Here is a 15109-nt window from a genome sequence, read left to right as displayed (position 1 = left end):
AACTAAAACATTTAATAAGTGTATCAAAAGATATGTTTGCTAATAAATTTCCAAGCTGTGGCATTATTTTAAATGCCTGTTTAAACAATTATATATATACAGGGTGAACAATTTAACGTAAGACACTTATTTTCACGGAAAGTCGTAACAAATTTATAGTTTTTCTTTTTAAAACACTTTTATTTGTGTTATTTTACAATATTATAAAATAACTAAATATTTACCTATTTTGGTATTTTTCATAGATCCATCAACTTTTGAAATTTTAATGGTAACGTATTTACTTAACTTACTTTTTAAATTAATAATCATTTGCTGAAAATTATGACTGGTCGATAATCGCAGTTTTTGATACATAACTACTTTTAAAATTATTAGAGTTAAAATTTAGAGTGCGGTTGAGTAATGCGCGTAGATAAATATAATACTTCACTACACCTTTCTTCCTATCTCAAACTTAAATTAAATTAAGAGTGAAAACGCAATAACAAAAAGGAAGGATGTCGTCAAACCTATCTTAGATTAAACACTGTGATGTCGAAGCTTTATAATGTCTAGTAATTTTAAATATCATTTTGTATTTAAAAATAAATACGTACATAAAACTAGGGCTAAAACCGATAAGTACTTTTAAAATTACAGCTATTACAATATTAAATTATACAAGCATATTATGAGCATAAAGAACAACAATAATTTAAACAAGTAATTTAAAGGAAAAGTAAGAGCGTTATTCAAAGTAATTTTTAACTATGTTTTCGTTATCATTTAATAAATTATTGCTCAATTTTTTTAGTACCTATAAAGATAACCCAACAAGTAAAATTATGGATTTATTTATTTATAATTTCAATTGTTATTTTTAAACAATTTTTTCCTGGTAAGTCGTAAGAACATAACATACGACGTTGCCTGGGAACGGACAGCGATGACACTGAACGGGCTGCTTAAGGTGTTTTCGTGGGTACATGAAAAAAGTATGGCTAGGTATAATGAAAAAACGATTATTTTTAATGAGAGTACTAATTTGAATTTGTATTTCATTAAATTAATAATATTGTATTTACATTCGAATTTCGTATACAATTTATTATTTAATCAATTTAATATATCAATCAATCAATTTAATATTATTCAATCAGTGAACAATTTAACACATTCTAACGGAATACCCAAAAAGTTGGTTATATTATTAACAACTTTAATTTACTTGGTATTCATTAAAAATTGTCTACTTTTATCAAGTATCGTTCTAAAATATGTAGATTAAAATTAAAAATAGCAAAAACCCTTTTTAATGTATGTATATACAATGTATAGTTTAAATTTATTGACCGATTTCTTCGAGTAACACATTTTTTGATAACGTAATCACTAATTGTCAGTACTTTTAAGAGATCGGAAGTTTAAAAAAATTGTCTTCTTACTCTTAAAATCAAAAAAAAAAATTCACTTTTTTCAACTTTCAACTTTGATACTCATTAACCATGTATCTAACAATAGCCTGAAATCCAAAATTCAACAAATCCCCAGTACCACCTAGAAGAGGGGTGGTATTTGGTCTTATATATTATAGCTGCAGTTTAGGAACTTAAAAGCTGGAAATTGTTTTCAGAAGATTGATCTTACGTATATATTAAAACATAAAAAAAAAAAATCATGAGGATAAACTTTATTTATTGCGGAAAGACTATTTATTTAACTAAAACTGTGTAAGGCTTAAAATTAACATTGGATTATTATCGTATAGTATTACAGTTGTATTAAACTTACTCTTATATAACGAGACATAATTTGTTTTAAGTATAGTTTTAAGTATAGTATATAACATGACGAAACATTTTTTTAATTACTCAAACGCTTACATTTTTTAAAGTAATATGATCTTAACATTAACATTGAATTATTATTGTAAACACATATTTTATCCCCTCATTTCATAGAGTGAATTCCTTAACGGTTCCACCAAATTTAAAGCTGATATAATAAACTCAAACAATGGAAGTTGTATGTCGTCTAAAAATTAAACAGATGTATTTTAATTTTAAAATTCAATTATTACTTAAACTTTTATAGTAGAGACAGCAGATGTACATTAGGAAATAAAAATAAAATATATATGATTCAAGATTATACAGAAAACAATTTTTTTTAAAAGTACATCTGCGTCGAAGCTAAAATGTTAAGACATTTAAATTTGCTTAGAATAATAGGTATATAAGATAATATGTTGCTTCTTCTTAATTATAATTAGAAATATCTCTATTTCTCACTTTTAATATTCAAACTAATTATTTGTTATTTTGAACTAAAAGTACCATTCTTAGGTCATACCCGAATGCTGCAACATTAATGCTAATATTATACTTGTTCCAAAGAAAATTAAGTGTTTAAAATAAATTTTAGTTTTGGTAGATATGACATTAGGATTTTTTCAATCAGATAATAGTTATATTTCACACAATTTTCATAATATTCTAAATAGTTCACCTGGTTCAATTCGAAATTGAGTAAAAAATCTAAAAATATAATTCATGTTTAAAACTAAACTTACTGCGCGCTATAACTTTTTTTAAAAAATAATCTAATTAGTTCCAAATTTGTATGGAATATTCTCTAGATCAAGTAAAATTTTTAAGCGGAATTTTAAGAATTCAGGATATAGGAAAAAAATTGTTTTCTAATTTAGATTTTTTAAATTTCTTTACTCAAATTTTGTTTTAAGTTTTATATAATAGTTACTAAAACTCATCATTAGATTATGGATTGTTAAGATGATTAGTACATATTAAATACCTAAACAAACACTTGTGACCACTTTTAGCGTTGATGCCGAAATCATTGAAACAGTTTGTCATTTTTGTGCTAATATTTTTTTTTTTTAATAAATGTTTTAATTGTGCAACTAATATGTATAATAAAGATTTCTTTAAAAATGATTAGCTATATATAATAGTTCTCTTTAAAAAAATTACTGTAACATAAAATTTCGATCATTCTGCCAAAACAGCATACAAAAATGTAAGTTTCCATGGGAGGTTAGGTTAGGTTAGGTTGGGAACTGGGAACTGGGAACATGGGAACTGGGAACTTATATTTTTCTTTTTGTGTTGTTTACTTGGATGTATTTAGTATACAGCATGATGATTATTGTTTATCGAAAAATATAAATTACCATATTATAGAAAAATTAAATAAATTTAAGAATAATTGTTCAATGCCATAAATCGATCAGTAAAAACTATCATCAAATTATTCATATTTTAAAAAGTTATTTATATAAAAATGTATAACGTCTAATAGTTACTTCGTTTTTGTATTGAATAGCTGTGTTCATTAAAAAAATCGTGTACTTTTTGTGAATGCGAGGGACCCACAAAAGCCACCAAATTTGCTTCTGAAAGGCCTTTGCCCTCAGCAACGTGGAACGATTCTTTTGCTTTTTCGAATCCTAGTTTTAGAACCTGTAACAATTATTTTTATTAAAAAACATTTAAAAAAAATTGTCATTGCAGATATTATGCCAACTACACATAGTAAATATACGTTTAAATGTTTTACAAAAACATTAACATTACAACTTTTTTATGGTAACCGAAACTAAAAATCGTACAAAATTAATCTAAACATGTGTTTTAATGTGTGTTACATTACTCAAAAAACCTTAATCCATTGTCAAACACTAAGACAAAGTTTATGTAAAATTATGCCCAATCGGTTAAAATATTTCCATAGAAAAAAATTACTGTAAACCATAACTTGATCATGAGTAATCTAGTGAATGGTTGACAAAATACTGTAGTTTCCGAATAATAATAGTCTAAAAATATTATTAAAAATTACTTGGTCTTTAGTTAGATGCTGAGCGGTATTAGCAGTTAGAATAAAAGAAATTAACAAAATAAACAATTTGAAGTACATTGTGATTTGTAACCCGCCAGTTTCTAATTGTACAAGAGAACTGAAAACAAAAATCGGAAATATTCAATAAGTGTATCTTTTAAGAATAGATTTATTAAGACATTTTCAATCTGTGGCATATTTCAAATGCATATTTAAACAGTTATATAAATAAATGTATATTATAGTATTTATTTTATGTGAATTATACAAACATATAAACGGCAAAACGCACATATTATGCCTAGTGACGTGTTTTTTTCTCACACCATTTTAACCACCATGAAGAAACTGTTTAAAGGACCTCTATAATAGCGTTTATTAACGCGTATTGTATAAGCAATTTTTCTCTAATACTCAATATTAAGCTAAAATTGTTTAACGTACCTAACGTATATTCCCATAGGCGAAAAGGATCTATTTAGATATTTACAATTTTTTTCCTAACTTTTATAACCTATGTAGGATCTTTTTTTGTACAAAAACATATGTTTCTACTTTGAACAGAACTTACCTAAAAATACTCAGATTTAAGTTTTAAAACTATTTTTACTTATTTAATTATTTTAATGTAAAAAATGCAATTTTTAACTTTTTTAAACTGATATAATTAAAGAACAAAACAAAAAAATTTAATTATGCCACGATCGATGCCTTGCAAATGTTATGAAGAATTCAAATATTTGTTCAAAACTTAAATCGGAGTATACTTAGGAACAAGTAGAATGAGTTGTTTTTGACCAAAAATACGCATGTGTAGAGGCCCCTAATTAAAAACTGTTTGATATAATTCATTTCGAATCTACCCAAAATTCAAATCAGCCCCATAGCATGTTAAATTACAATAATTAATTAAATATTTTGCTATTACATTTGATATTACTACTAGAAATGCGTGATTTACAGGCAATAAGTAACATCAAAGTATAAGTTCAGAATTCAAACAACAAATGTAATTATTTTTACAATTCCTTAATTGATGTATATTTCGTCTAAAGTTTCAATTAAAGGCATAAAACAATTAATGGCATACACAATAGCTTAGGTAAATATAATGTTTGTCAACTCAAATGTATCTATTTTAGTTTTTTTTTTATAGTTGGCTGGCAGTAATTGTTTCTTGTGACGAAAAGAGTTTAAACATTTGAAACCAATTTTAAAAGTACCAAACTCCGTTTTCATAGAGACTATTTAATTTTACAAGTTTATACTAGTTTTTATTATTAAAATATATTTTTCAGTCTTCAGTATTATTTAATTAAAAAAAAAAAAACAACATCAGTTATACCTAAGTAATTTAGTTTATTTTATTATTCATAGTTATTTTAATCGCTGGCACAAGACTGTAAATAAAATAATTCAACTATATAAAACACCTGTATTTGCTTTTTTTGTAAATAATATAAACATAAACATTTTTTATACTGGTTTTACATACATATTATATATATTAATTATTAAGTATTATACATATTATAATTTACAGATATGATCTATATCACATTCACTTATATATATAAAACTATTTGTATATTCTCGGGGCTTAGAATTATTATAAAATGTAAAAAAATACTGCCTTTAACGTATTTTTTAAATGCGAATTAATTTTCTAAGATCCTCTATGAGAACGACGGGTAAATTAAAGTATTTTTCTTTTTCGTAGAAAAGCAAAAAATCAGTTTTGCATACTAATTATAAATGAATACTTTGTTGATTGTATTATACTGTTTTGAATACTACTTCAACTCTAAATAGCACCTCGTTATGCCACACAATATATTTGTTACCTCTTGCTGTCTCATACCCAACCACACTTTTAGCATAGCAAAAAAAAAGTAAATTAATAACCTCAAAATGTTGTCATAGCGTTAATTAATACATTAAAAAATCAAGTTTTGAGATTAGATTTTTAAAAAATAATTTTTAAATAAATGTTAAAAACGTATTAAAAGGTGAAAAAAATAATTAAAAAATATAGTTAAGTTATAAAATGAAATTTAAACTAAATAAAATTTAGTTATATTTAGACAAAAAAAAAAAAAATACACAGTTAGTTAACAAATTATTTCCCTATGACATGAAAGAATTTCCTAAAAACATTTGGAAGTAACTCGACATTATTTTAGCGTGCATTAAATTTAAATTTGAAATTATTTATATTATTTGTGTTTCTTGATTTTTCAACCAACCTTAGGAACATTTAAGTGCTATTACTGATCTATTATACAACTATCTACCTACTGATATATTACTGACTGGCTATACAAGAATAATTCGGTTCAACGGTCGATGGTAGGTGAAAGCTCTTAGAAATGCTTAGATCTAAATAAGGGCATTTAATGTTTAATATTTTTTTTGTCATATATTTAAATAATACAATTATGATTTAAGGTTTTGTATAAACATAGTTATAAACCCGTTTTAGCTACGATGCGTAACTTAGAAAAGATGCGTAAGTATTATTTTTACAATAATGAGTTTTTATTATGTATCTATAATTTATTTATTTTTGTGTCTAGACCCAAAGGTGTCTCCTCAACCACTGACCTGATTTCTTCGTGTAGCAAGTGTCTGTAGTCGTACATATTATTTACAATGTAAATAATTAATTAACTGTTTAAATAAAGAATAACTTGCTGAACATTTTGTCTTGTCGATAAACAGGCTTGGATAATTATTTTTTAAGTTATTAGAGTTTAAAACATAAGACGGGAGGTAGGGTGCAGTGTAGTAACAATTTTATCAGCGTGTTTTAGTCTAACACACTCCACCTCGTATCCAAGTTTTAAACTATAATAACTTTAAAAGTAACTTTCAAAAAGGTAATTGGTCAGTCAAAATGTTCAGCATATTATTCTTAAATAAAACATTTGATTAGTTATGTACGTTACCGATTAAGTTTGAAAAAAATATAAAACTCTGGAAAATACTAAAAATGTAGTAATTTAGCGTAATTTTCTAATATAGCAAAATAAAACAATCAAAATTGTTTTCAAAAAGAAAAACTATGAAATTGCAATTATTTTAAGAAAATTAGAATGTCTAACTCTTAAAGATTCACCCGTACACGGATGGCAACAAATTATCATAGACAGACGATCAACCCTATAATCGCGTCAATCATAATACAGTTCATAAAAAACTAATTTAAAACACTTTATCGCCATTAAAATTTTTTTTGTTGTGTCTAAAGACACGATAACTTTTTTCCTGTGGACCGATTTACTTGTAGATCTCACTCTATAGATCCGAAATCGTATTCGAATTGTTGTAGGTTTAACGTTTAAAAAAAATTGCAATTCTTTCACTCCCAAAACCGGGAACACTCGAAAAAAATTTTTAACGGTTTTTCAACCTTCAACATTGATATACTATAACTTAGCGAAAAACTTCGGATCAAGTGGAATTTTTTATAGAATATTTATTAGGTATACTTCTATTCACGAATTACCTCAAACCTAATTTTTTTACCACCCTTTGGAAGACTTAAAGTTTTTTAAATTTATTTTAGCAAAATTTTAGAGGATTTAAGAGTTAAAAATTAGTTTAATCTAGTCTAAAATTGTATGTTAGACCTTTATATAAAATGGAAAACTGATATATTAGATTACAGAAAAATCACAGATTTAATAATTGCTTTGGCCCAAGTTTGCTTACTCATTCTGTACAATACTGTATTGATTGGTTTAGACTTTGCTAGCTTACACTGCACTGGTATTTTTATATCTAATTATCCAGGCACTCGAGAAATCTGGATTTCGCTGTCCCGTTCCCAATTTTTATCCATACCAATATACTATAAAGAGGGTGTTTCACTTAATACTTCTAGGTGTGATCTAGGTGGTTTTTTGCCAAATGGTGACATTGACCTTTATTTATACTCTAAGTACAGACAATATATGCGTAATCAGGTGTCGGGTCAACTTGTACATAAAAAAAAACCGAAAGCGTGCCGGTGAATTGATCCGTTTTCGTCGCATGTTACCTACTCATTCCGCGGTTCAAAAATTATCTGGATCAATGATCTATTGTAAAATATTTAGGTTATTCGTGCAAATGTCGTTTAAACACTTATACGTGTCCCAATTTTTATTCATTCAAAGACGATAATAACCCACACGAATGTGCCAAAACATATAAAAGCCGTTTGAAAACATCAGCGCCGTGCAAATTGCGCGAACGCTTTTGCCGATCTACAAGTGTCTTTTGTTAATCCCAACAAAACAACAGGTATCGACAGCCATGATCAAGATAACTGCCGTTATCCTGGCCTTGGTGAGTAATATATCTTATGTATCATCTATAGAAGTAGTTTAAGTACCAATTATAATTAATGTGAAGTAACGGTAATTTAGATTTTAGACCGCAAACATTCTGATAAAAGCCCGATAGACCAATATCACTAATATTAACATTATATAAATTATTATTAAATGCGTTGTTTTGAATACTTGAACCAAATATTAGTTTTTTTGAACTAGAACGGGGGAGCCTCGTTTGTAAATAATACGCCATTTCAATTCTGAATTGTTTCTTCTGTCCCTTTCTACCTTAATGGTTGAGAGGAAGTGCCTTTGATAAGGTGTTAAATCAGTAGAAATCCACATATCTTTCCGTAGTGGATTATTAAACAATATTTTTTTAGATTTTAAGATTGAAAAGACTGAATTTGGAGATTCGAAGACAATACGAATAGATCTTGGCCTGTCGCCTATTTTACCAAGGCGGTCAACGGAGGTAACTGGTAAATTAGACTTCAACGATTTCAGCATATTGTCCACCAAAGCCCTAATGTCATTAGTATACTCTCTAACATTAAAAATCAATATATTCCGAGACTTGGTATCGCGATCTTGCATTTCACGCGCCAAATCAAAACCAACCGACCGTGAAAAGGTGTCATAAATAGGCTTATTATTAGTAGAATTAGATTTAAGGAAATCTAACTCCTTTTTCAGTTCAGCATTCTCATTTTTTAGTAATAAAATAGATTCAGCAAGTTGATCCATTCTGGATAAAATTGCATCAGATGTATTTTCTTGAGTGGTTAGTTTTGTTTTTATTACTTGAATATCCTTATGTAAGGGTGTTCAAAATATCGGCATTAGAACATTAGTCTAAATTGGATTTAGATTTTCCACTCACAGAAAAGGCCGATTTTATAGGAGTTTTGTTTGACATATTTAAGCGTACACAAAACTATTATGGTTGGCGTTTAGATATAAACTAATTGAGTACCTTGGATAAACGACAACAAAATGGTTTTAGATCTTGACTGCGGTAGCATGAACTACGAAGAGAACAACCTTGATCGAAATCGCAACAAAACCCGACGTTTTACTATGCACTTGTATTATTAAAAATCATTAAATTTAATTGAATTAATAACAGATTTAACGAGATAAACTTGTAGTTAAGCTACAGATATTATTGACAAAAACTCTGAAGATGAATTCACTTGTAAAAATAATTTATAAAAACAATAAGTTGATGTTTCAACTACAAAATAAGAGCAGCAATACACAAAGTGTGTGTACTGGTCGAACGCTAGTACTGTACTTGTAATCAGTATTTTACAACTTTGTGTTTGATTTTTTTTTTGTTTTAAGCAAAAAATAATCTTCATATTTTACAACAAATTTTTAAAAATAGTATGGCCAGGTGTCAATATGGCTAGCAGGATGTAATTAATTTAAAAAAAACAGTATATTCAATCTTTATGTGTAAAACTAATCAATATTTCTGTTGTTATAGGTGTTTGCTTTTTATTTAAGCGAGCCTCTACTTCGGAAATATGTAAGTACCTACCTAGTTATATTTTTTTTATTAGGATTAATTTATTATAGAAATACTATAATACGACTCAACCATAGTTTAATATATATTATCAACAATTCACATGATTAACAATAACTAATAAATAATTAGGTAATGTAAATGTTTTTTTTTTTTTTTTTAGTAGCCATTATTAAAAAATAGAATGACTGAAAATGCCAACGTATATATTAACTAGTAGTATTACTACTGAAAACATATACTAACAATGTTTGTTCGTTGCAGTAGGTTTGACTTCATCATCCATAACTCTCCAATTCATTTTGGTTTCGACAACTTGGGGTGGTACAGTGTTTCCACAAAATACCCGCATTACCCCCCTCCCCCCTCAGCCGTCATTGTTTATTATTTGTGAAAATATGTGTACAGCTTAATTTAAATTTCAATTGATATAATGTAGAGGCTCTATCCTCTATAAGTTACTTTTAGCATACACTATAAGTAAGGTTTAGCCTTAGTTCTGATTGTGGTCTTGGACTTGTTTGCCGGCCCCTTCTTTAAGATATTGTGTATGTATTCATCGATCGATACTTCTGAACTTAGCATCAGCTCGTTCATGGTTTTCGGCTCTAAGTTTTCCCCAAAATGCAACGAATAAGTCGTCTACCCAGTGGCACAATTAGCCCTTTTATTAAGGATCGGTCAAACAGAAAGCGGACTGTCCGCGCGGACAGGTCGCCGGTCCGCCGCGGACTCTGTACTCTATTTAAATGCATCATTCAGCAACATTAAACAGACAGCAACCTACAAACGGACAAACGGATGGTTGTATTTTTTCACAAAGTTCGCGGCGGACTGGAATAATTTTGTAAAATAAAAAATATTTACTATAGACAATACACTGGATTTTCCACACGTATTAGCACTTCTAGAATATTATTATTATATAATTATCGAACATAATATATACAAACAATATTGATGACAATATATTGTACTTAACTTTAAAATTTTTTTCATTTTAAAATTGTGCACTGAAAATGATCGATGAAACGGAACGATTGATTGATCTAGTTGGAGAATGCGTTTATTTGTATGATACGCGGCATCCACTGAAAAATGGACAGATTCGGCAAAAGACTGGTATCAACACTTCACAAAAATGTAAAATTTAATAAAATTTTTCAGCCGAGTCTGCAACCACGAAAGAGCATTTTCATGTCTCGTTGAAGTACCAAATTAATTTATAGTAGTGGTGGAATTATAGATAATCATAGATAGATAATGGTGTAGTATATTAACAAGCAGTAACAAGCTAATATCTAAGGTGGCTAGTATATTAAAACATCAAGTTTCTGGCTAATATTTTAGTGTTTAACATCTGGCTTAAAACAATTCATAAAAATATTGAATTATTAAATTATTGAATTCAATTCAATTCAGTTCAGTTCTAGTTTGAACGTTGAGAATACAGCATAGTCGGTGAAACTCCCCAAATTATTTTCTTTTTTGATTTAGTTCATGTATCCATTTTCTTTTTTTTCGTCTTGCTTGACTCAAGGCAAGCAGAAGAAGCAATTCTTCTTTGTCAGAAGAACTGCTAGACATTTTGTAAAATAAAATGAAAACAGAAAACGTGAGATAAAAAAGTGAAAAATAAAAAACAACCAGCAGTACACTCTTGGTTGTGGCAATTTTCACACTGGTTCGCTCAAACTTGTCCGCATTCTGTTTGACCGATCCTTAAGAGGACGCCGCATTTACTATTTCAGTCTAACTAATTAGCAACGTAACAAAATTACGTTACTTAGAGTTTAAATTGTGGGGTTTAGGTTAAATAAAAAAATAAAATTTTTAAGAGGAGAGCATTGTCGAAGTCATCTTATTAATTTTTCAATCAAACAAAGAAGTTACAGCTATTTAAAAATGCAAAAACTAACATGAATGTATCTTAAATTTTTATTTAAAACTATTTGTTTAAGTTTATGATTTACCTTCTAAATAATATATACTATTATGCTATTATGGTTATTTAGCATGACCATTTCAACACCAAAACTGCTTCTATGTAATTAATAAAGATACAATTGATAAAAAGTTCATGCTCTCAATCTGCGCCTAAATATTTTTACTCCTATATAATTACAAATATTTTTTTACAAACTGTACTTTTTTAATATAAATCTGTCTAAGAAAGGTATTCATGATATTAATAAAAAAATGCATATAACACAATCACTTATAGGTAGGTACTATAATCACTACTAGGTATATACCTATTACCTAATATGACTTATGATTTTGAAGAAGTAATGTGAAAGCAATTATTTCACTATGTTATAAATTTCAGGGAGCAAAGACTGAGGGCATCATAATATTTAGTTATGCACTAGGGCACCAGTACATCTAGTTACGTTGACCTAGCCTAACTTACCCGTTGAAATTCTTACAGTTGCCTTGGCCGATGTCCCGGGCAATCGTGTACCCAAAGGACTACGCACCCGAGTTGGAGTACGGTCAGAGCAACGTGCAATTCGACTTCATCGTGGTGGGTGCGGGAAGTGCCGGCGCTACGTTGGCCGCCAGACTCAGCGAAGTGGCCGAATGGAACGTGTTGCTTCTGGAAGCCGGCGGCGATCCACCAGAAACAGAAGAGGTCCCTCTTTTGTGGGAGACGATGCTACGGACCGACGTTGACTGGAACTACTCGACGGAACCGGACGAAAAGATGTTCAAGGGTATGGAAAACGGACGCGTTTATGTGCCTAGGGCCCGCATGGTGGGAGGTAGTTCATCGTTGAACGTCATGATATACTTAAGGGGCACTAAACGTGATTTCGAAAGATGGGTGCAAGCCGGTTGCGACGGATGGGATTACGATACGGTAATGAAGCATTTCAAGAAATCAGAGGACTTTGTCGACAACATGCGTTTCAACAAAACCATTCACTCTCGGGGCGGTCCGCTGACCGTATCGCCTTACGTACCCTCCGACCCGGCCATCGCAGTGTTCTCAGCCGGTGCGACGGAGCTGGGAATGAACCACGTGGCGGACTTTAATCAGATAGATCCAGTTTTAGGCTACGGCATGGCCGACAGCACTACCAGAGACGGTTTGCGGTGCAGCACGCTAAAGGCATTCCTGTTGCCGGCCAGTGAGCGACCCAACTTGTACGTGGCCAAAAATACGAGGGCCACCAAAATATTGTTCGACGAAAACCGCAGGGCCACTGGCGTGGAGATCTTGATGCCAGGCGGCACCAAAAAGGTGGTCAACAGTAGGCTGGAGGTGATCGTCAGCGCCGGAGTGATAGGCAGCCCGCAATTGTTGATGTTGTCGGGAGTGGGGCCCGCAGAGCACCTACGAGAAATAGGCATCGATTTGGTGGCCGACCTAGGGGTCGGAGCAAACTTCCACGACCACGTCGTGTTTTTAGGTCTAGTGTTTACCGACAGGAAGAACCGTCCTAAAGAAGAGATACAGGCCGAGAGCACAAAGCGAGCAGCAGAACATATGGCACTGACCGCACAAGGCAAAAGCACCCTTGGGCTATCGGGAATGCTCACTTTCATTAACACGAAAATGGAGCAAACGTACCCCGACGTGGAAATGATGAAGATGCGATTATCGTATAACATGTTAGACAAGAGCATGAACGGCAAGAACATGCTGAGCAACATGTTCGGGCTGTCGGACGAAGTGGCCGCTCTGTACAAAGATCTGAACAAGCAGAGCGACTTAGTGTTGATGATGCCAATCTGCAACAATATTATTAGCACCGGTTACGTGCAGCTCAAAAGCACCGACCCGTTGGAACACCCGAAAATCGTGGCCAATTTCTTGAAGCACGAGGAAGAACTAGAAACAGTATTGGGAGCCATCGATTTCGTAATTCAACTATCGAAAACCGAAGCCGTGATGAACGCCGGTTTAGTGTTGGAACACTTGAAGTTCCCCAATTGCGCCGGTCACGAATGGGCCACACGCGATTATTGGTTGTGCAGCATCGAGCAAGTGGCCACTTCATTGTATCACGTGGCCGGCACAAACAAAATGGGAGCGGTCGAAGACACAACAACAGTAATCGATCCTCAAATGAGAGTGAAAAACGTCACAAGCCTGAGGGTTATCGACGGTTCTGCCATACCGCATTTGGTAGCGTACAACCCAAATGCGGTCACTATAATGATGGCGGAAAAAGGAGCTGACCTCATAAAATCCAGTTACGGTAAAAACGTATGAACGATGTAAAACACAAATTTTTTTATTTGTCTTTTTTTTAAACTATTATATTTTTATACTATTTATATATAACGTTGCCAAACCTGACCCACTGCAAGGTACTTACTGACATTTGTTTGGAAATGTATTTAAATAATATATTCTTTACCTATTTTTAAGTTCCCATACCATTTTCATCTTATATCGTACAAGAAATTAAATTTACACAGCAAATTATAAGTTATGTGCCAATAATAAATACTAATATAAAATTATTATGTAAATGAATAATTAACTTTTCAAGTGCACAATATGTTATTATATTGTTAATATTAAAAATGTGATAAATCTAATTTAATGAAAATTGTTGGACACTATTTGTTTTCTGATTACTATGCATAACAAATGTTGATTGTAACTGGAAGATGGACATGTTTTCTTTCAAAAATAAGTTTATTCGTAAAAAATAAGTTTGCATATTGTCACAAGTCACAGGTACCCTATACGTTTTCACATTAATGAACACACATACTTAAAAAAAAAATTACTTAAGTTTTAAATGTGCTTTCCAGCAGTAAAAATAATTGTTAACAATGAGCACTATAATCTCCGGTTAAAGGTGACCGGTTTGGGCGTCTTAATAATAATATTTAAACAGATTCTGTTCTCCTTCAAATTTATTTTTATTTTGTTCAAAACGGTTTTAAGTATGTGATCGTATTACATTGATTCCCCGTACAAACTGCATTGCAAAAATCAAGTCGTAAAAAACAGGTGTCCATTGTGAGAAGTGAGAAGCTTTGAGACCAATGTATCTCATTCATGTACATTGATCCCTGATTAACTAAGCCCCTGAACAAGTATATACTTGGACGAAGGTAGCCTCGAGACAATTCCTCCTTTGTCTTTTTTAATTGCCTGCGTTTATAAGTCTCTTTTTGTTGTTTTTAATAAAATCATAATAATAATTAGTGTCACATGAATAATTTTCGGATATATCCGCGTCAATGGTTGTTAACCATGGTGGGTTAACACCGTCACCATTGACGCGGATATATCGGAAAATTATTCATGTGATATTTCAATCCGCGAAAGCTTCAACACATTAATAATTAGTGTATTAAAATGTTATCGATCTGAACCTCAACCGATATCACTCAACCCATACAACTCTGTTATACTATAATATTTTCTCAGATTAGAAAACATTAG

General features: G+C 30.7%; 2 protein-coding genes across 2 annotated transcripts; one reads left to right on the top strand and one right to left on the bottom strand.

Annotated features, from left to right (window-relative positions):
* Nucleotides 1-1657: 1657 nt before the first annotated feature.
* On the bottom strand, nucleotides 1658-6152 carry LOC126840672 (uncharacterized). Its single transcript, XM_050576559.1, has 4 exons — nucleotides 6142-6152; nucleotides 3844-3961; nucleotides 3308-3464; nucleotides 1658-2016 (listed from the first exon to the last, which is right to left on the bottom strand). Exons 2-4 carry the CDS (start codon nucleotides 3919-3921, stop codon nucleotides 1925-1927), a joined length of 327 nt encoding a protein of 108 aa, XP_050432516.1. The 5' UTR covers nucleotides 3922-3961; nucleotides 6142-6152; the 3' UTR covers nucleotides 1658-1924.
* A 1930-nt stretch (nucleotides 6153-8082) lies between these two features.
* LOC126840604 (glucose dehydrogenase [FAD, quinone]-like) lies at nucleotides 8083-14198 on the top strand. The gene is made up of 3 exons (XM_050576462.1): nucleotides 8083-8175; nucleotides 9655-9696; nucleotides 12128-14198. The coding sequence occupies exons 1-3, from the start codon at nucleotides 8143-8145 to the stop codon at nucleotides 13916-13918; spliced, it is 1866 nt and encodes a 621-aa protein (XP_050432419.1). The 5' UTR covers nucleotides 8083-8142; the 3' UTR covers nucleotides 13919-14198.
* Nucleotides 14199-15109: the final 911 nt, after the last annotated feature.

Source organism: Adelges cooleyi, unplaced genomic scaffold (assembly GCF_023614345.1).
Source record: "Adelges cooleyi isolate 19-005CV unplaced genomic scaffold, UGA_ACOO_1.1 ACOO_flye_CR_arks_rails_tigmint_CR_PRNA_376, whole genome shotgun sequence".
NCBI classification, from domain to species: domain Eukaryota; kingdom Metazoa; phylum Arthropoda; class Insecta; order Hemiptera; family Adelgidae; genus Adelges; species Adelges cooleyi.
This window is presented reverse-complemented; position numbering and strand designations above follow the sequence as displayed.